The 21186-nt window shown below is 37.1% G+C and overlaps 1 protein-coding gene across 4 annotated transcripts; it reads right to left on the bottom strand.

The window, feature by feature from the left end:
• Positions 1-916: 916 nt before the first annotated feature.
• On the bottom strand, positions 917-16371 carry LOC118826894 (D-amino-acid oxidase-like). Of its 4 annotated transcripts, XM_036597947.1 has the most exons (12): positions 16201-16309; positions 13667-13752; positions 12588-12783; positions 11725-11839; positions 10388-10464; positions 9401-9466; positions 9026-9080; positions 7738-7842; positions 6215-6297; positions 5586-5703; positions 5070-5168; positions 917-1540 (listed from the first exon to the last, which is right to left on the bottom strand). In XM_036597947.1, the coding sequence occupies exons 3-12, from the start codon at positions 12779-12781 to the stop codon at positions 1409-1411; spliced, it is 1044 nt and encodes a 347-aa protein (XP_036453840.1). In that variant the 5' UTR covers positions 12782-12783; positions 13667-13752; positions 16201-16309; the 3' UTR covers positions 917-1408. The 4 variants fall into 4 exon arrangements, with proteins under 4 accessions (XP_036453840.1, XP_036453841.1, XP_036453839.1 ...); XM_036597948.1 differs by lacking the exon at positions 13667-13752 and having other exon boundaries at positions 16243-16371; XM_036597946.1 differs by lacking the exon at positions 13667-13752.
• Between the last annotated feature and the right edge of the window lie 4815 nt (positions 16372-21186).

Raw genomic sequence — 21186 nt, 5'->3', positions numbered from 1 at the left:
AGTACCATCTTAACTTGGATTTGTCATAACTGCATCACATGTTTAGAATGTTTTTTAACATTTCACAATGTTTCTAGTCTTAAATCGCTCCTTTCCCAACTTTTGTATTGTGTTGCTGGCATGATTTTCAGAATGAGTGCATATTTACAAAAACAATGAAGCTGATAAGATAAAACATACAGGTCAAAATACTTTTTTTTTAATTATTATTATTATTATTATTTTTTTTGGAATTTCACATGCTTACCCAACTTTTTTGGAATTGGGTTTATACAATAAACACTGTCGCAATGTTTCATCAAGTTCTATTTGTATTCAGCTAAGTCAGTACATGGGCTACAATTCAACTAGTTACATTTTAATTCATTTGATTTGATTCCTTGTTGAATGACCTCCTCAAACAGCCTAATTTGACCCCAGCCCTGTGGCCAGATAGAGAGCTGTCTTGTCTCCTACATGCCTGCCTTCGCGAGTGCTGAGTTTAGTGTCTGTGTGCACAGATATCCTACACCGCACTGGATCAACATGTGTATCTACAATAAATTATATTTCAAAATAAGACAATTAAACGTCCCTGTCACTTTCATTCAGTATTTATTGCTTTCTCACAATAAAGTTATTTGATCATTTCAAGTAATTCTCATATATGCCTATTTAAAAAATGTAAAAGAGAGTTAGTGGGGGAAAGTTAAAACATGCAGGATTTAATAATAAAAAAATGAATTTAGTCAAATTTTCTTATATCACCGCTGTCTAAAGAAAAAATCTCCCAAATTATAACTTTACAGGAGAGGGCAGAAACATTCTGAACTTTTAATGTAAGTTAATGTAACATGTTTTTATTCCAAGCAATTTTTAAGCATTTCTATTGGTCCATTATCATGAAAACTAAAAATCACAAAAAAGTAGATACCTGTTTGGACAGCAATAAAATATCTATCTATATATGGATTTCCACTATAGTGAGATCATTTTTATTGCCACCTACAGCTTGCAATTAAGCATTTAATTCCACTTTTTATATCGTCTAAAGTATCTAGGTTTAAGGGGAATTGAACCAATTTTTCAGAAGATCTATATAATCCAATCATTGAGATGATTTTATGATTTTCAACACAGAAACTTAGAAGACACATATATGTTTACTTTTTTGGATAGTAAATAAAATGGCTATATTTGTGTTATAGACACTGTGACTCCTGGTTCTTATTAGCACCACTGTAAAGAAATCAGAATGAATAAGCTTGACTTTGTTCACATCCCAATGACTGAATTATGTAGAAATTAAAAGAAAAAACAGTAGAATTAAATATACCCTTCAAACTTTGTGCATAACCCACTACATGATATAAAACTGGTGATAATTGATGGCCATCTGGATTAGGACTAATGTTAATAGTCTGCTGGATTACAGTCGAGATTTAGGTTTCATTTGCCAGTCTTTCTGCTGGAGGATCTCTCCAAACAGCCGGGCAGCTTCCTCAGCACATCCTCGATGGATCGTCAGACCGTAGCCTCCATGACCATAGTTATGGATAACCTGATACAAGACAATAGAGGAGATGAGAAATAAAGCAGAGATCAAGATTAATTCTCAATTTCAATAAAAGTTGCAATAAAACTGCAACAGAAACACAGTATTAAATCTGTATGTATGTGGAAGTCTACATTGTTGGTATCAGCAGGGAACCCTCGGAACATTCCAGGCCTTCAGAGAAGGCCTAATGACTTCTGTGAATAGAAAAATACATCTGCGTTTTTGCTCAGTAAAAATGATCCAATCAAATATTGTTTTCTTTTTTATCTGCTGTATCTAGATAGATATAGCCAAGTTAGCTCTCCCTTTTGTTAGGCCTTTAGAACTGTCACTGACTCTGAGTTCAAGCTGTAGTCTAACCAGGTTTCAGTCAGTTGTTAAAAAATGTAAAACAGCAGCAGCAGCAGCAGCAGCTCTGTTTTAGGACTCTTTCTGAAAGAATGACTGTAGAACTGCTACATACAAGACAAAATGTCTGATAATGTCTCTTACAAAATCCAAATAAAATATGCAATGTCTTTTACTAGCCTAAAATGTCCAGCAGCCAAAAAATGTTCATGTGCAGCAGCATTAGCCTAGTGCTAACAGAGAATCCCTTAAAGATGTTAGCAGGAATCCTGTTGTGCTAGAATCCCATAGAGATGATAGCAGTAATTAGCATTATCATACAGGTGTTTTTCACCTTTTTGAGCAAGTTTAACAATTATAATCCAACCTGAAAGCCTAGCTCTAATAGCCATTGTTTGCAAGCAGTTGATACAATATTGCATTTGTTAATTCAGATCAAAGAAACCACATAAATGTCAAAAGTTAAAAACAGAGAAAAAAACCACCATTATGATGATGCTAAATTGCAGCTAGTTTGCCTATGGAAGTTCTAGTAGTATGCTAGCGCTAAGCTAACAGTGATACAGAAGAACTTTTTTGGCCATTACAGAATTAGAGATTACACACAAATTTAACACATTCGTATCTTGTATAAAACATTACATGATTTATGTGAAGCATGTAACAGAGTCAAAAATGAAAACACAAAAAAAACATCTACAGTGGGGATGAAAAGTCATAGTTAATACAAAATATTTCATTACAAAATCTACTATCAGCATAACAGTCTGAGTGAACAGTAGAATCTTTAAAATATTAACAAGTATTTCAGAATTTCTAGGTGTTTGGCCCCCATTTGCTTTAAGGCCAGTGTGCACTTGAGCTGGTACGGACTCTGATCACTAACAGTGACAAAAGCCTCTGAAGAGTAGATCAAATCCACCTGAAAGTCATCTGGACACGAGCTTCAATAGAAAAGATAAGACTCTGACCTTTTGTACAAAGGCCTAAACTTGGTGAATGTCACAAATTTGCTTCAATTTGAATAGTGACCTAGAAAAGGTGAAACTAATAAACTCATTACATGCGTAATTGTGCTGCAGTTTTCTATTTCTAATAACTGACTGAGACTTGTATTCACAGTCAGTGGCGTATCCTGAACTTCCAGAAGGCCTAGCATGACCAACAAATTGTTCCCACATTTTGGAAATCAAAATGTGATTGATTGGTGGTTAATCAGATGCATAAGGCCTTCAGTCCAGCTCTTGAAGTCCTAACAAATGAGAGAGCTCTCTAAGCTTATCTACCTCAATACCACAGATTACTTTTCAAGAATTTAGCCCTTTTGTTCCCAACCAAAACTTGATAAAGTAAGAGTATTATAACAAGCATGAATATTATATTAAATAAAAATTAACTAAAAATTAACATCATATCTTTTCTTAGTTCCCAGAAATCATTAGATCTTTTTTTGCAGGTCTAGTGGGCCCCGGGGGTTCCTCACATTTTTAGTCACTGACTGCTGTTAGGAGTAGCTTAGAACAGCAAAAGGAGAAAATAACATCACTCAAAATCATGTTAATTTGGTTACCAGTTTGAAGTAAACTAGCCGAATTTAAGGGGGATTTTTCATCAGAACAATTAACATAGCAATACTTTTAAAATGCAGTCATACTTTGTTTTCTGGAATGTTGTGTATTTGTATACAGATTAATAAGCCAGTTGGCAACATATCAAGCAAACTTAATTCAATCTTGAAATAAGAATGAATGCAGTGGGACTCTTTTATTTAAGCAGGTGTCACAATTTAAATAAGTCCCTGAGCAGATCATTCTAAGCTTATAGTTATATATCTTTAGGGCATCTTTAGGACAGTCATGGGCTGAAGGTTCGGGAAGCCCTCAGACCAGAAGGTTGCCGGTTCAATCCCCTGAGCCGACAGTATGTGACTGAAGTGCCTTTGAGCAAGGCACCTAACCCCCAAGTGTTGTGGATAGGGCTGCCCACCGCTCTGGGTAAGTGTTAAAATGTGGAGGTGAAGTTTCCCTGTTGTGAGACTAATAAGGGTCACTTACAGTCGTTATTGTGATTGGTGGGAACTAGCCTTAGCATGATGGTATTTTAACCATTTTACTGTATTTTTAGAGAATATTACAGAAGCCAAACAGAATGGAGTCTTCCAGTGACTTTTCATTAATGTCTATTGGCCACTGGCCAGTTGATATGAAGTTCTCATTTGGTTAAGAATGTAACACATCAGTTATGACAAAACCTTTTTAACTAATCACAGCAGTTTTCAGTGTCTCATTGGCTGACAAATGATTTACACTGTGAGCAAATATCCACAACTTTTCACCAGTGAAGTAATGCCAAGTGGCACAGTCAAAATCAGGTTATATTTAGGTTTAGGTTGGAGTTCAACTTAATCTCAGCCTTGATCCAACTGCACTACTTGACTTTTCTATCTTTCTACATCAAAACATTACACATTCGGTGTCTGTGGCAGTGGCTATAATTGACTGAAATCTCATCAATATGTGGTAAGTGTTGCAAGGTGGGTAACATTGCTGCCCTCTATGCCGCAGGCTGGGGTTTGAATAGGAATAGTAAAGACATCGTGTTTATACTCTGGTTAAATTAGCGTTTGGAGGTTCAGTGCTATGAAGACCCGCTCCTTTAGAAGTCAACAGAGTCAGTTGCACTATTGCTCGAGGAAAGAAATTCACATCACATGACAGATTAGTGAAATGTTCCACTGTTTGCCGAGTGTTTGTCATAATCGGACCATAAGTGATAGTTTAAAACCACAATTAACCACCCAGGAGCAAAATCAGCCTTCAAACGTGAAAGAAATTATGATTTGACATTTATCGCGATATGTATCGATATCGAACGATATGAATTTTGTTTATCGTGATAACGTTTTTGGCCATATCGCCCAGCTCTAATCACAGGTTACCAAAGTTGAACTTGACACAAAATTTCATATGCGAAATTTAATTGCTCTGGAAATCTGCAAAATGAAATTGCCTCATCACAGGGAATTCCAATGAAAGGAAAGTAATTTCGCTCATGAAAATTCATGTCAAACTCAAGCGTGATTGGGCCTTTAGACTATTAGACTAAATATTACTGACTTTTTAAAGATAATCTAGCATCTTAGGCCAGTAAATCTCTTCTAACTATTGAAAAGTTGAGAGTTCACCTCATAAGTGTTCGGTCCAGATCGCATGGTCTCCCTCTCCAGCCTCACTTTACTGCGTGCTGGCCTGAGACCGGTCCAGACATCCACAATCCGGGCATGCTAGGGGCGAAAGAGGGGGCAATGGTGTTAACAGGCTACAAAGACAATGGCAGTTTTAATGAGCTGTTTAGCGGAAGCTCATAATTTGCAGGCTAAATAAATGCATTGATATGAAAGACACTGGCTGGTGAGTAGCCCTGAGTGAGCTCACATTATTTAAGTTATAAAATTATTACACTTAGTGAAAGACTAAACTCCAGTACCTGACTGATTGTGATCATGAGCCCTTACTAAGTCACTTGACTCATTCACAAAACATATGCCCCTGTTTATAAATCTTCTTTAAAAAAAATAAGCTAAAAAAGAAAACCAGCCCTCATCAAACACATATTTGAGACCTATAAACTCAAACCAAAACAGTTCCTGTTCACAATTATCCATTCCACAAATAAAGAACATCTACTATCATTTCCATACTTTTAGGCTGGGCTCAAGTTTACAGGCCTCATCCCACATTTTTTTGTGGTCAATGAAACTGTTTTGCTGACTCCAGTTTCCTTGCTGGAAAGTTCCACCGATGGTGACCAAACGGCTCCTGAAGAAGGGTAAATATAAAACCTGCTTAGTACACGATTGTATTTGCAAACACAAATACCTCTTTAAAACTGGTGGATTTTTTTAAAGGAGTAGTTTGACCTACATTTATTACTTATGTATGGAAACTATTAGGCACCATAGGATCTAAGTTGCTGGCTACTAGCTTTAGGGTTGCCACACGTCCAGAATTGTCTTGTCTCTTGGTTGTCTGTCCAGGTAAACTAGAATTCCATTCCCGGACACAAATGTCCTGGAATCCAAGCATTGTCACGTTAGCATTTCCTATGAAGTTTAAACTGTTTCCTTTTATCCAGTTAAACCATCAATGGGTTAGATTAACACTCAGTTTAGCGACAGCTGTTTCAGTAAGGTACAATTAGGCACTACCAACTGACTCTGGCAAAAAATCAAGCCACTGAAAGAATTTTACAGCAGTAAGGTGGCAACACTAGTTAGCATTTTTGGTCAAAGTACTCCTTTTAACCCCTTGAGCCTGTAAGGCAGCTTACCCTGGGATGATATAAGGTTTACTATAAACTTCTGCTGTTAAACTGTGGGTCAGAATCCAGTGCTTTATCCAAGGAGCATCTACCTAATAACAGAAAATAAGAAAATGACACAAACAGCATAAGACCACCTGTGTGTTCTACTGATTTTGATCATGAGTAATTTAGGTGTTGTTTTAGCCAAATATCTAATTTTCTCCTTACCCCAAATGTAGTTCGCTTCATTTGCACGAGCTATGTGGCTAATGCAGGTAACACAAATAACAGAAGTTTGAGCTACCAGTTAGCATTGTACATCACACACTTGCCTCAAACCATGCTGAGTTGTTAAATAATCTCAAAAACACTTATGTAGTTTCTGTGTACACTGTGTAAACAGTGCATTATAGTCGTAAATAAATAATCCAACTTTGTTTACATGGCATTAGCAAACCAATTAGCATGCTAGCTGATGCACTGTAAAATTAGAGGCTAGAACAATGAATAACACAAGCAGTCTAAATTGTGTAAAAACATTAGCTAGCTTGTGTATAACTGATGACTGGATGCTAACAAATGCCCGTTTGGGGTTCTGCTTACAGTTTAAATTACAGATAACCATCTCAGCATTCAGTTTCTGCTCAACTACTCCTTGTCTTCTTATTTCCAACCAGACACAATTAGCCAGTTGCTATTCCCCCCTCATTTGAACATCTTAGACAACGTAATGGTATGTTAATAACTCATAAAATGTTAGGTGGGCCTGATAGCAGTGCAGCTGTAAGCAGTCAGTTATTAGCTAGCGACGGCTCTGCTAGTATAAAATTAGACAAAAGTGCAGACACAATTCAGTCTTCAAGTTGGCTGCTACTACTGTTTTTAGCTACGCTAACATACCTTTGTCCATTTTTATAGACAACAGTATGGCATACAAAAACAACATAAGCATGTCCATTTGAGATTATGGTAACAATAAGAGTACTTCAATTAACAGTACTCAGGAGTGTAATAAGCATTACTAAATGGTTAAGTAATGTATCATTTAATCAGCTAATGATTTTATTAAGTATTTATAAAATCCTAGTTTTTACTGTCCTAGTTGAGTAACATTAACAAACATTAATAGTAACATTAATAAAGTGCTTAATAAAATCTAAAACCATCCTGTCATTTCCATCATTAGTAAATCATTAATTGAAATATTACTTAACCATTTAGCAATCATAATAAACTACTTAATAAAAACTAATGTTAGTTCCTATTTCTATCATTAGTGTATGACTAGATGTAACATTACTTAACCGTTCAGTATTGCTTATTATGCTCTTTATGGTACTCTGATTGTAAAGTGTTACCGAGATGACTGTGACTGAGATTACTTAAACTGGTGGCTATGCTCATCCATTATGCTACATTAGTATTGTAGCTGCAGTTCAAAACTAGATAACTGATCAACTACATTTAAGTGGGGATCATTTGCACATTTGTTTTTGGCTGAACCATTACCACCTGTAGAATGATTCTGACCACCACCTCTTTATTCTGACCTTAACGATTTGCCCTCGGCCTGGAGTGAGCTCAGGGTCAGGTTGTAGGTCGCCTGATCGAACACCAGAGCAGTTCATGATGACATCTGCACCACTGTCTGCCAGCTACTCAGCAAAAAGAACAAAAAGACAGGAGATGTGCTCATTCTGTTCATATCAAAGGTATCGAGTTGAGTATGTCTTTGTGTTGGAAGTACTACATTAAAGGCACTACATTAATCTACTCATACAGGAGTAATGACCACAAAAAATATTCCTTATATGGAAATAGTAATACAGGATCAGGGTGAAATTATGGTGGAAATCTAACTTAATTAAAAATATTAAAATTCAAGGCTGAACAGAGGGACCCTCTAAAACAGACTGAAATTGCAATTTATGGTTATTGTGAAAAGGGGTTAATGGCTTACAATTTATGGTCATGTTAATGTGTAATTAAATGATAAGAGATAACAGTGGATTGGCACAGTCATGTAAGTAAGGTTTGACTTAAAGCTCCCCTATTATATTTTTTTGTTGTATTATTGTTTGTCCTTAGAGTCCAATTAAAACGTTTGTGTGGTTTTACGTACCAAAACAGGCACTGTTTATTTTTACTTGACCATTTCTCAACCAATATTTATGTATTAGATTTAAACAGGATGTCTGTTCTGATTAGCCACCATAATTCAAAAAGAGGTATGGGCTGAAACACTCCTTATAACTTCAACGTGAATGGGTGGAGCTACACTGCATAGGCAGGTAAAACTGCATACAGAGAAGCCCAAAAATCTGAAACCCCAGTGAAAATCTGGTATTTTTTAATTCAACCTGGAGACAAACAACAAAATTTTGTAGAATCTTTAAAATTTTAAAAGTAAAGTTATGACAATTAAAATGAAGAAGAAATATTAGAAATTCTGCAGTATTTCAGTTGACTCTCAGGTGGATTTGATCTACTGATCAGAGACTTTTACACTCCATGCCAGCATGAGTGCACGCTGTCATTAAAGCAAAATGAGGAAATATGAAATACTAAGGAATTCTGAAATTATCGTAAACAGTCAAAAATTCTACTTTACGCTCAAATTGTTATGCTGACCAAAATGACGAGTTCAAAGAGCTTACCTTCCATATATGGACCATATGAAATGGTGAATAAATGTTGTTTTATAAACTTTAACAGTATTTAAAGACTATACCAATCTCTTTTCTGTCAATGGGGAATCTGTTTTTCCATGATATGGGCCCTTCAATACTTTTGAACCAACAATTTACCAACAGTTGTTGTAAAAAGGAACTCTCTAACCTCTTGAAATGAGTTAATTTTCCTGTGGTAAAACTTGATGCCTCTTTGTGACAACCTGCATAGGAGAAAAACAAAAAAACAAAGCGTCCAAAGTACAAAGTGTCATTAAGTTTATAAGGGCCAAAGGAGATACAATGTCAATCTGTCATTATTGCATACCATATATCATTACATATTTTAATGTCATTATAAACAACAGCTATTGTTTTGGTGTTACATACTGAAATGTAATATAAGTGACCACAAAATATGCTCTATTAAAAAAGATATTATTCTGATTTACTGACTGCAACTCTTGTTTCTGTCAAGTTTGAAGTTGTCAGTGGGCCAAATGAAAGTTCTTGGGCGTCACTGAGAGAAGGATTAACCTCTCACCAGTTCATGAGCCAGGGCAGGTAGGTCTTCCCTTCCAGCATTAGAGCAGTGTTAAACCAGCCAAAGCTGACAACAACATGCACACCATTAGAGAAGAGATCACAACCATGAGGTTAAAAATAGAACAGTTAAAAGGGAAATCTACTGTTTTTTCAAACTTTCTTGACAACAACATGCACACCATTAGAGAAGAGATCACAACCATGAGGTTAAAAATAGAACAGTTAAAAGGGAAATCTACTGTTTTTTCAAACTTTCTTGACAACAACATGCACACCATTAGAGAAGAGATCACAACCATGAGGTTAAAAATAGAACAGTTAAAAGGGAAATCTACTGTTTTTTCAAACTTTCTGCATTGTTGAGTGGTTAACAAGTAAACAGAGTCATTCACAGTGGTGTGATGTGGAATGTTCAGTTTCAGAGAAACTTACTGAGTCAGAATTGTTCACAGTGGTGATGATAGGAACCACATACCTAAAGCATTTAATGTCTCTAAAAGCTCCCTCACAGAAAGTTATTACATGAAATGGTTACAAATATGCTACCTGATGACTGAGACATTGTTTTGAAATATAATCTTCACCTAAAACCTACACAAAGTGTTTATACATTCATGGTTGAATACTAGCTGGGTGTTGGAAGGCAAAGTAGTCCCTAAAGACAACGTCTTTATTCAGATTAACCACTATTTTTCAATCATCAACATTACATTTAAAAACTCGTGTAGGTTTTAGGTTGTAAGTAAAATGGCTACATTTGCTTTGTGGATATCACAACCTCAATTTAGCCTGTTTTTATGTCTCCTGAGTGATGCTACTTCTTTCAATTTTAACAGAAAATCTTACATAGTGCAACTCAATGCATATCTAATTTGTATGTTTATAAGCTTCCATTACAAATTAAGCAAACTTCAGACCGCAAACATTACTACATTTAGGTTAAGGGAAAAAGCAGGTGCTTTAAAGCAATACTATGTGTCAGTACCTGTATCCTGGAAATATATCAAGCTCGCGCTGAGTTAGCTCACGAAAACCCAACACAATATCTTTAAATGAGGGCTCCTGTAATGAGAAAGGAGGTCATTAAAGTCTTTTTCTGACACTTTCACCTCACTGTTGAGCTTCAGTACAGTTTATAAAGCACAGTGACATCATTTTTGAAGTTTTGGCTCTGAACTCTGTACCAGCATATTGAAAACGTGAATAAGAGTTTAAAGTGCTAAATTTCCATTTTAATTTGAAGATATTTATGTTTATACTTATATGTAGACCGTACGTAAATGGGCATTTAACCTATCCAGACACAAAACCTGTTCTCTTGAAGCAACTGTTGTGAAGTTCACAGAATGCTGGTGAAATATCATTTAACCTCATGAGAAATCAGTTTTGATGAGACTTGGCCCTTTTGAAGCTGAGAAGTTGAGATGTAAACAAAGTAATTCAGATTGATTTGATGTGAAATGGGTCATTGCAGAGAAACTTACTGACTCTGATTTCTTTACAGAAGCAGGGCTTGCAATGTCTACAAATACAGCCATTTTATTTATGATGCAAAAGCACCAGTGAACCTACATGTGTCTTCTGAGTTTGTATATGTAATAATTATAATGGTATAATAGCTGTAAATCTGAAAGATTACATTTTTATGGGGGATATTTTGCCTGACAATGCCCTGTGTGTACCTCTCCAAAATGAATGAATTTTAACAATTATATTTTAGGCCAAAACCTTCTCAAAACTCAGGTAAAACATTTCAAGTAATAACTTTCTGTGAGGGAGCTTTCAGATGTATTAAATTCTTTAGACGTCTAGTTTCTATGATTACCACTATAAACAGATCTGACTGTAAGTTTCTCTAGAATGAAGCATTTCACATCAAATCACTCTATATCATTTTGTTTACATCTTAATTTATGCAGAAATTCTGCAGAAATATTATGCAGAATAAATCCTCTCCCCCAAACACAGCACAGCAGCAGTTTAAGGTAATTGTTTGGAAAACCCACAGATATTATCTTTTATTTTTATTAGCCACTCAGAACTAAGATAACATTACCCTTACATAAAAAGAGAGCTACATTTCATGAGCAGTGAAGTTGGTTTCACTTTCACATATTTGGAATTACATAGGCTTATTTCTTTAATAGCTTTCAAACACTGGGCAAAATGTGTACGTTATCATTTTTAGCAACCAAGACAACCAGGTTTCATTCAGTTTTTATCTTAAATTGATGTACAACACATTGATTTCTGTTTTCACGTCTGTGCATTTAAAGAATGTGTATCTCACAAACAGCATGGCAGAAAAGAAAATGCTCTTACTGGTACGCGCTCGGTACATAGATTGTAGCCAGACTGGAGGAATATTCCCATTTTCATTGATTCTGGAGAGCTGAGGAAACTCAGGAGGTAATCAAACGTCTCTTTGTTCCATTTCCTGGAAAAGGTTCCAACAATTTATACATGGACAAGAAATCAGCCCATACATCAGCCAATAATCTAACAGCACAAATCACCATTGTCTTTTTGCCAGTTATCTGTCCAGAAAATCTCCTAGGAAGAATGGAAGCTGTAATGAAAGTCAAGGGTGGGCACAGTAAACGCTGAAAAATGTGATGTTATATTCAGCTGTTGAGGCTTTTGTGCAATTTTCTGTTTATATTAAATATGTTTTCTGCTTTATTTCAGCTTTATTGCTTGTACTTACAGGCAATGAAATAAATAAAGGGTGGTCTCTGATTTTGCACAATACTGTAGGTGCATCTTGTGGGTTTACAGTTATAGACTGTAGCCCATCTGTTGCTGCACAATTTATCAGCCCCCCTTAGCCATGTTCATCATTGAAAAGGGACCAACACAGGACCACCACTTAGTAGGTATTAACTGGGTGGGGGATCATTCTATGCACTGGAGACACACTGACACAACAGAATAAAATGCATATTCTTTAATATATTAGCATGTATTTAAATAAATTCTTTCCCCATTCAAAGAGGTCAGATCTTGTATGTATGTTTATGTGTGTTTTTGATAAAATGGCCTTTGTGTACATGCAAGTTAGGAGTAAGTAATAAACCCAGTGTATAATTAGCTAAGTAGCAGCTGTGTCAAAGCCAAAAGTACACTGTGGTGCCCTCCTGGACTGGAGTTTGACCCAACCCCACTGTAACACTGTCAGTCCTCACGTTTCCTGGACGTTGCCCTTGTCGTACAGGTACGGTTGCCAGAGCCCCGCTGCCCCGTCGCTGGTGGTGAGAGGGGTGAACACGTCGGCATAGACCTCTATAGTCAGGGGACTGACTTTGTTGTGGTAATGCTCATAAATGCTCTGGGCAGTGGACAAGCCAATGACCCCTGCTCCAATGACTGCCACCCGCATGGCTGCAGGGAGACACAAACAGCACAAATCTACATTAACAAAAGTCCCTCTGAAAATCAGAATTCACTTTCGCCACGTATTTTCCATATTACGGCTGAACAATAATTGCAATACCTTTTTTAAAATGACAAACCAAAAGTGGGTGTGGCTTAAACCAGAAATGAGCTTGAGGTGCTGGAAGCAGTGGTTTTTGAAGGAGAATTTAATCTTTACTTTTCAAAATTTCCACATAATCAAATGGTTAATATGTTAATGAAGTCATTCAGAGTGATTTGATGTGAAATGCTCCGTTCTACGAAAACTTAGTGTCAGTTTTTTTTTATAGTGGTGGTGACGGAAGCCATTTGTCTGAAGAGTTTAATGCCTATAAAAGCTCCCTCACAGAAGGTTATTACAAAAAATGGTTACAACTATGTTGCCTGATATCTGAGACTTTGTTTTACGAAGGTTTTGTGAAAAAGTTGTGACCTGAAACAGATTTTTTAAATCATAGGAGAGGAGTACATGCAGGGCAGGGCACTGTAAGGCGAACTTATTTGTTCAGATTCATGCAAAAATTCATGCAGACTTTTGCAATTAAAAGACATGGCTATGTCTCACTGTGACCCCTGATGTGCAAATAAAAGGTGGTATAATAACCGGGGGGAATTAAAATTCCATACCCAGCTCTATTCCACATCCAAGTAATTTGTCTTAGTGTGTGCACACGTTTAACATGCAATACAGTGAACAGACTAAGCAAGCATGGGTTTAATTATAAAAAATACAGGTATTTTATAATAGAGAAGAGGTCCTGAAGTACTCCTGCTCTTTTAGTGGTTTCCTGCTTTAACACACCTGATCTAACAAATCAGCTCATTAACAAGCCCTTCCTGAGTACTCTATCTGCTTAGGAAACTGGGACCTTTTTCAACCGTTTTTGGCATCGGCCATCTTTTATGGAGTGGTCTGCTGGGGCAGCAGCATCTCAACTGCGGACAGGAAGAGACGTGACAAACTCATTAAGAGGGCCAGCTCTGTCCTGGGAAGCCCCCTAGACCCAGTGCAGGTGGTGGGAGACAGGTGGATGTTAGCTAAGCTTGCATCCATGCTGGAGAACAGCTCCCACCCCCTGCAAGGGACTCTGACAGCACTAGGCTGCTCCTTCATTGACAGGCTGCTTCACCCCAAGTGTGTGAAGGAGCGCTATCACAGGTCCTTCCTTCCTGCTGCTGTTAGACTGTACAACCAGCACCGCTCCCACTGCTTCCTATCCATTTGCTGCTGTAGCACTGTAAATTTTTCACCTGTGATGGGACTAATAAAGGATTATCTTATCCTGTCTTATCTTATCTTGAAATGGATGTGTTAGAGCAGAACAACAGGAAAATGTGCAGTACAGATGTTCTCCTGGACCATGATTGTAACATAGGTAAAAAAAAGCCAACATGAATTTGTATATAGTTATGTAGTTACACAATAACAATATGAGTTACATATATAGTTAAAATCTGTCAGCCAGTTTTCCATACATAGGTCAATAATTCCACAACATAGGTAATGACAACGATGATCCACCCACTAAAAACCCTTTTAGTCTAGGCTTAGGCCTAATTTGTGTCTGGGAAACTGTCCCTAAAAGTTAAACTACAGAGCAGAACATTTAACGAAACTGAACGTTTCTGGCTAAAGAGTGTTAAAGGGTTCATATCATGGAAAACTGAAATTTAAAAAAAGAAGTTTTTATTCATATAAAACATGCAACATGTAAACACTGTTAAGGTTTTAAACTGTGCTGTTCACTCAGTCCATACAGACCATATATAAAACTAAGCTGCAAAAACGTTGTTTTGAATTCATTGTTTTTGTGATGTCACAAAAGCCAACTCATTTATATATATCCACCTATTAAGCCTACTATCAGCTCTGAGCATTGCTGTAGAGAAAAGGTCAGAGGTAGAATATAAAGTGTAATCATTTCTGGCTAACACCTGTTGCAGTGTTGTTGAGGGGGTTCATAATTAACTGTTAAATATGAAGACTGAGTAAGGAAAGTGCTGCAGCAGCACTCCATGAAAGGGATTGGAGAATAATTATCCAGTCAGTACAGTGCTTGTCCCACTGCCTGCCAGTTGTCCAAGACGATACAGTAATTGTTGCAAGTGTTGCAAACTAAGTGCTTTCAAGTTTAATATTACACTGACATAACTGAATGTGTCATCATTGGGTTTGCATCCATTCACTTTATGAACAAACTTTGGCATATCCAGTTGCAAACCATGCCTGTTAGAGCTAGACCAAAATGTGAAACTCGGTCATTGGAAATCGAAACATTGGGTAATTCCTCCATTAGTTCCTAATTGTATTAGTGATTAATATGACATGTTAGAACTTCAGTCCAGCTCTGAAAGGCCTAACCAATGGGAGAGTTTGTCTGGCTATATATAAGTAAATAAAATGCGGGACAAGACGACAACAGACAATTTTCCATTGAGCATTTCAAAAATTTAACCCTGCATTTGTGTTTTATATGCATTTTTATTTTACAGAAATCATTAGGTCTCCCAGAAGGTCCTAAAGGTTCCCCATTCGTATGATCACCAGCAAAGCAAATGGCTGTCAAGATCATTTCTGACCCTGCAAAAGTAAATCCAGATTAAACCTGGATATGAAACACAACTCAATTTAAGGAGTAAACACGCTCATAAAAAACAGAATCAAAGCATATTTGGACAGTTTCTGACCAGAAGTTCTTTCTCCTTCAGTTTCTTCCATCTCAGTTATTACTAAACCTTCACATTGCACTCCATGTTAATGCAATGGTTCGGCCAAAGAATGACACAATTTTCCGCACAAGACGTGTTTGTTGTCCACCTTCATTTTGCACTGGAGCCACGAGGGTAGCTAAGTTTGCACAATGCTAATTGGTCGGCTATAAGTTTGCATTACTTGTTAGCTACATTCCCTGCTAGAACACCAGCAAAACCAGCATATGTTGTGTTGTGATGCTGGTATGCTGGTCAACCAGCATGACCATGCTGGGGTGACCAGCTAAAGCAGCGCTAGACGAGCAACAGACCAGTAAGAAATGCTCATATGCATATTAGGTGACGGTCCCTTCAGTTATCACATAAGGGTTTGAAACTGCAAATAGCGTGTAAAGTAAGTAAATATGGATAAATCACGCCGTTTAAAAGCATAAAACACTCTTAACTTGCACAACACCGCTGTAACGGCACTTCATTCAGCAATAAACTGCTTTAGTAGTCTGCGCACGTTTACTGTTAGCTGACTTTTATTAAGGCTTCAGTAAAGCAGCCGAGACTCGAAGAATGTGGGATGCGATAAAGAGGTAAACATGTGAGGTACATATATGACAACGAAATCAGAAAGTCACGAGTCGACTATTAAAAAATATAAAGTAATATGGCTCAAGTTACCTTGCACGAATGTGTCGGTCGGTGCGAAGCGAATGTACGTACTCAGCTGTTGTTGCTCTTGTGTAAATACAGCAACTCCGGAGGAAAAGTGGGCTGTGCTGCCTTCAACAGCTCCTCAAAAGCTCTGATTTACCACTCGCTGATGTTCCGTTCAGGACAGTCATTACAAGACGTTGCTGACAGTAGGGCGGTTTGATTTAAGAAATTTTGAAATTGACTCCGACTCCAAGTAACGGGAATTGATGGAGTCGATTCCAATAGTCAACTGTACATTCCTTTTAGGATCGATTCCTCATTTCCAGCCATCCGGGAATCGAGGAATCGATTTTTTTTGGGATTGACTCCCAACCAAACCTCAACACTTCTGAGTTCTTAGATTGATTCTGGTCTGTACATTTGTTTGCCATTCGCACGTCATGATAGCATTTAGCTCTTAGCATTTAGCTCTTTTACTCTTTCTGTTGACAGGAAGTTTTGTATGATTATGGGTAAATGTGATGTCCAGTGATGAAATTGATATGTTATTCTAAAAATGTTCTTTAAATTCTTTCAACCATTTTAAAAAGATATGTTAGAATAGAACACTAGCTTTTTGTCTGCCTCATTTTTCATTTAGCGGGGAAATGTGGAAACATTTTAAGTTCATTTTGGTGAATCTTCTTTTTCTTTTATTTCATGAATAACACTACACAGTCAAAGCGTAGTTTAATTAACCATCAAAAAGATTATGTAACCTTTTTATTGTCTAGCTTTACATGATCATAGTAAAATAATAACATAAAAGTTGTTATAAGGACAACCTAGTAATTATGTGCGAAAATAAAAAAAAAAACAATTATGTTATGGGTTGATAATATGTACGGTCAACTATATTACTTGTCCACTAGGCTGCTGTGACCGTCAGCTAAATGTTAAACTCATCCAGCCCTAAATACATTTTGTCTGTAACATAATTGGCAAACTCATTTTTCTTTCCTTGAAAGTATTTTTTAAAAGTATTATAGTACAAGCATGGCCATTAATGAACATACCCATATCCAAAGGAAGTATATTTCCATTTTCAAAATATGTTTGACATATATGCAAATATTAAAAAACTGATGCCATTACATATTTTCATCTACATATGTGCATATGCTTCAACATATTGTATATATTCAACATATATGCATATATGTATATGTTGGAATATTTATTTGAATATTCAAAAGTGCACACTTAATATATTCTACAACATCACATAAATTGCATAAAACATAGTATTTAGAAAACTAATTGATTTATTTAAAAAAACATCTTTTTTGTACTTTTAAATGTCAATTCTATATTTAAGCAATGTAACACAAGAGGGAGTGTGTTATCACGAAATAACATCACGGCTGTGCTTTGGTTGCTGTAGATCATCACAGCTGTGATGTTATTCGTGATAACACACGACCTCGAGTGTTCTATTGCTTTTATACAACAGTTAAATAAATAAAGTAAGAAATAAATAAATTGGATCGTGAACGTGGCATTTAATATGTTTTAATGTTAGCAATTCCTCCCGCAAAATTATATTTCTGTAACAGGCAGCTTGTTGCTTCGTCAGAGTAACGAGCTCCGCTCACTCGCTGCACAGTCTGCTGTAAGCCTCACCTTTTGAAGTACAGACTGAGCTATAAAACTGCCACAATATCAAGTTTAGCTCAGTGTTGTCTTTTTTTTGCTAGATAAACATTAATGTTGTTTTGTTCCAGCCAGTCTGTAAAGCATCTTACAGCCCATTTTGTTTGGCGAATAGTATTTGGTTCATTTCTGGCTGATTCCAGGTTGTTTAGGTGTTCTTCTGTCACAGCTGCTCTGAAAAGCTTGCTCAGTGGTAATGACAGTTTCGGAATTCAGTGTAGCCTCATCTTCAGAGTCTGACCAAATCGGCTGTAGGTCAAATGTAATCTTAAAAGTATCCATTTTCTGTTTGTGAGCAAATTAAGAAGTAAAAATCATTCAAATGGCATGAGCCTCTCCTACAGCTGTCAAAGTTGTTGCTTAATAACGGCGTCTCAGAGGAGTGATACAGTGTTTGTGAAAAAAACGTGATGTTATGGTGAAATAACAGCATGGTTAGAACACTTCTCAACCAATCAGCTTGCGTGGCTGGAACTAACTGTTGTAGAATTGTAAGCCATAATAATAAAGATTATTTAACAATCAATACATGGCATCTTTATTCAACAAATGTTTAAACCACCACAATTATTGATGGACAAAGTGTGTGAGTGATCTCTTATATTTCAATCAAACACTTTCTGTAGCTGCTGATTAGCTGTGATCAGCTTGCAGGTTGGGGTGTAGCAGAAGTATTCAGTCCATAATACATTGTGATTAGGCAGTATTCAGAAATACAGTTACTTTTACATTTTTTAGAGGAACACATGTAGAATACTTGACAGCTAAATAAAAACAAAGATGAAAAAACTATAACTGCTTGTTTTTTTAAAGCTACACTATGTAAGATTTGGGGATTTGGAGACCTCTCTGGTGGAAATATAAAATGGCACACAATGTGAAAAGGAACATTTTGTAACCAGTTGTGCTTCCTCAAGCACAACTGGTTACTCAAGTGGATGAATCTGATGTTTATGAGCATGTTCCAAGATAATTTAGCCTGTTTTTTTTTCTCCTGACTCAGTAATGCTACTTCTTTCAACTTTAAACCAAACTTAGGACAGCTTTAAATATTTTAAAATCAGTGAATGATGTAGTAAACATGCATGTTGCACAAACTCTTAAAAAGACCTCAACAAACAGCTTCTATAGCTACTCTAAAGTTCTAGGTAGACTGATAAATCAATGTGATGAGTTGTTTTCCTCGGCGTTACTAAGCTCCGCTAAACCCTGAGTCAAAACTTCCTTTCGTCATTCTGCATCTCATTTAGACAATTAAACAATATATTAGTTGTTCCCTCACCAGCTGGCACTCTGTTTATCACACAATCCCACCACATATTTTTTTTCTTGGGCTCCCAGTTATGGATGGCTGTGGCATCACTGGGGTTCAAGCTCACAACCTCCTGTTGGGGTAAATGCTTAGGTTGTTGTGCTAATTGTGAGCTCCTGAAGTTACTTAGATGTATGTGCTTATAAGTTAATATGCTATAAAAAGTATGCTGTACTTTAAAAAGTAATGAGGTGCACCTGTCTAAGAATTCATCCCAAAATTACGAGGTTGTGAGTTTGAACCTTTGTGATACCACAGCTGTCCATATCTGGAAGCCCATGATATTGTGATAATCATCACAATAATCATGGAAGAATCCTTTGATCATGGGTTAAAATTGGTGTTTTGAATGTCTAATGTGACATGCTCCACAGGGACTGATTTACTGCCTACTTGACCAAAGAAACAAAGAAATAAAGTTCTGGAAGTGTCCGAAATTTTGGTTCAAAATCTCACAGTGTGACCGCAGCTATGACACACGGCTAAAAACAACCAATAAAGAGTATCCTGGAACATTAGGCGTGTGTGCACAAGAATGAAAGAGACATAATATATAAGGATAAAAACTTTATCGCTCACATATTTAAGAATATTAGCTTGTGCTGTTATGTTATCTGGCATATATAGAGTGGCCTACAGAGAAACAACAGCGCTAGCTACTGTATAGTGGACAGAAAAATTAGCCTACTGACCTCCTACTGAACATTCCAAGTTGAGGTAACCCAAGAAAAGCAGTGAAGCCTATTACTTTATCATTTAAGGTTGAGCTGACTTCTCATTATTTTTAACAGTGCAGTAGGCCAGCAGCTGCACCAACTGCAGAGACACAGTACCTGACGATCTTGATGCATCCCTAGTGCTGAGTCATCAGGTGGTATGTTATGGTTTGGATAGCCTACCATGTGGTAATTGTGTAGGAACTTGCAGTGATTTACAGAGCCATGCAACCCAGCACAGAAACCAGAACCAGAAATTCGCCATACTGCTATGGCTTGATAGACTTCACAGAGTCCCAACACAGAATGCAGATGTATCAACCACATCCTTGTTAGGCTTGTATATCTGAGGCATGGAGAGGTCTTTTTCCAGGAGGCTAGAAACGCAGCTCCAGTGGCGCAATCAGTTAGTGTACAGTACTTATATGACAGTACATTGCCAAGCAATGCCAAGGTTGTGAGTTCAAGCCTCACCTGGAGCAGCTTTTACCTTGGATCCAACACACTAGAATGAAACTGGCTGTTGAGTAGCAGCTCAAAGCACTCGACCATTTCAGTAGGGATAATGGACTTGTCAGTGTTACAGAACCATATAAGCTGCAGCTCTGCTTACATTGTGTAGATCACATCAGATCTTCTCAACTATAGCTCCACAGTTCAACAGCTGCCTGTTATCACCAGAACTATGAGGAAAAGGAGGCTTTACAGCAGTGGTCTTCCATTCTGGAGCTTGTTTAGTTTCCAGTTTTGGATTCTGTAGTCACAGAGGTTCTACTGATTGGAGTGTTTCTACTGAGTGGAGGCCTAGTCTTGTACCTAACGACAACAAAATCCAGAACAGGAATCAAGGCCCAGATTTGGAGACCTCTGCTCTATGTCTTGGAGGAAACAGACTGTGACTTTATTTATGCATCATGACATTAACTTTTGTGTAGATAATAGAACCCCCACAAAGATAGTTCACTGTTTCACCAGTAACAAACCCTGGATCATCTGCAGGACCTGCTGCTAAAAAAAGGAGGACGATGAAGAAGAGGTCAAATGGTTGTAGTCTGAGGGATAGACAGATACAGGGATAAGCTGGAGTGCATGTTGTTACCTGTGAGGTATTAAATATTAAATTAAATGTTGTGGCATTGCCATAGAAGAAGAAACATAGCGCTTCGAAAGAGTGTTCTTTTATTTAACAGACGCTGAATGAGTGAGATAGCAGGAAAGTCTTCAACAGCCATACATCTCACTCTGCATTCTCCTCCTCGGGGTGCCGGAGCAGAGACAGACTGAATGCTG

The sequence above is a fragment of the Colossoma macropomum genome, unplaced genomic scaffold, assembly GCF_904425465.1.
Source record: "Colossoma macropomum unplaced genomic scaffold, Colossoma_macropomum, whole genome shotgun sequence".
Classification (NCBI taxonomy): domain Eukaryota; kingdom Metazoa; phylum Chordata; class Actinopteri; order Characiformes; family Serrasalmidae; genus Colossoma; species Colossoma macropomum.
This window is presented reverse-complemented; position numbering and strand designations above follow the sequence as displayed.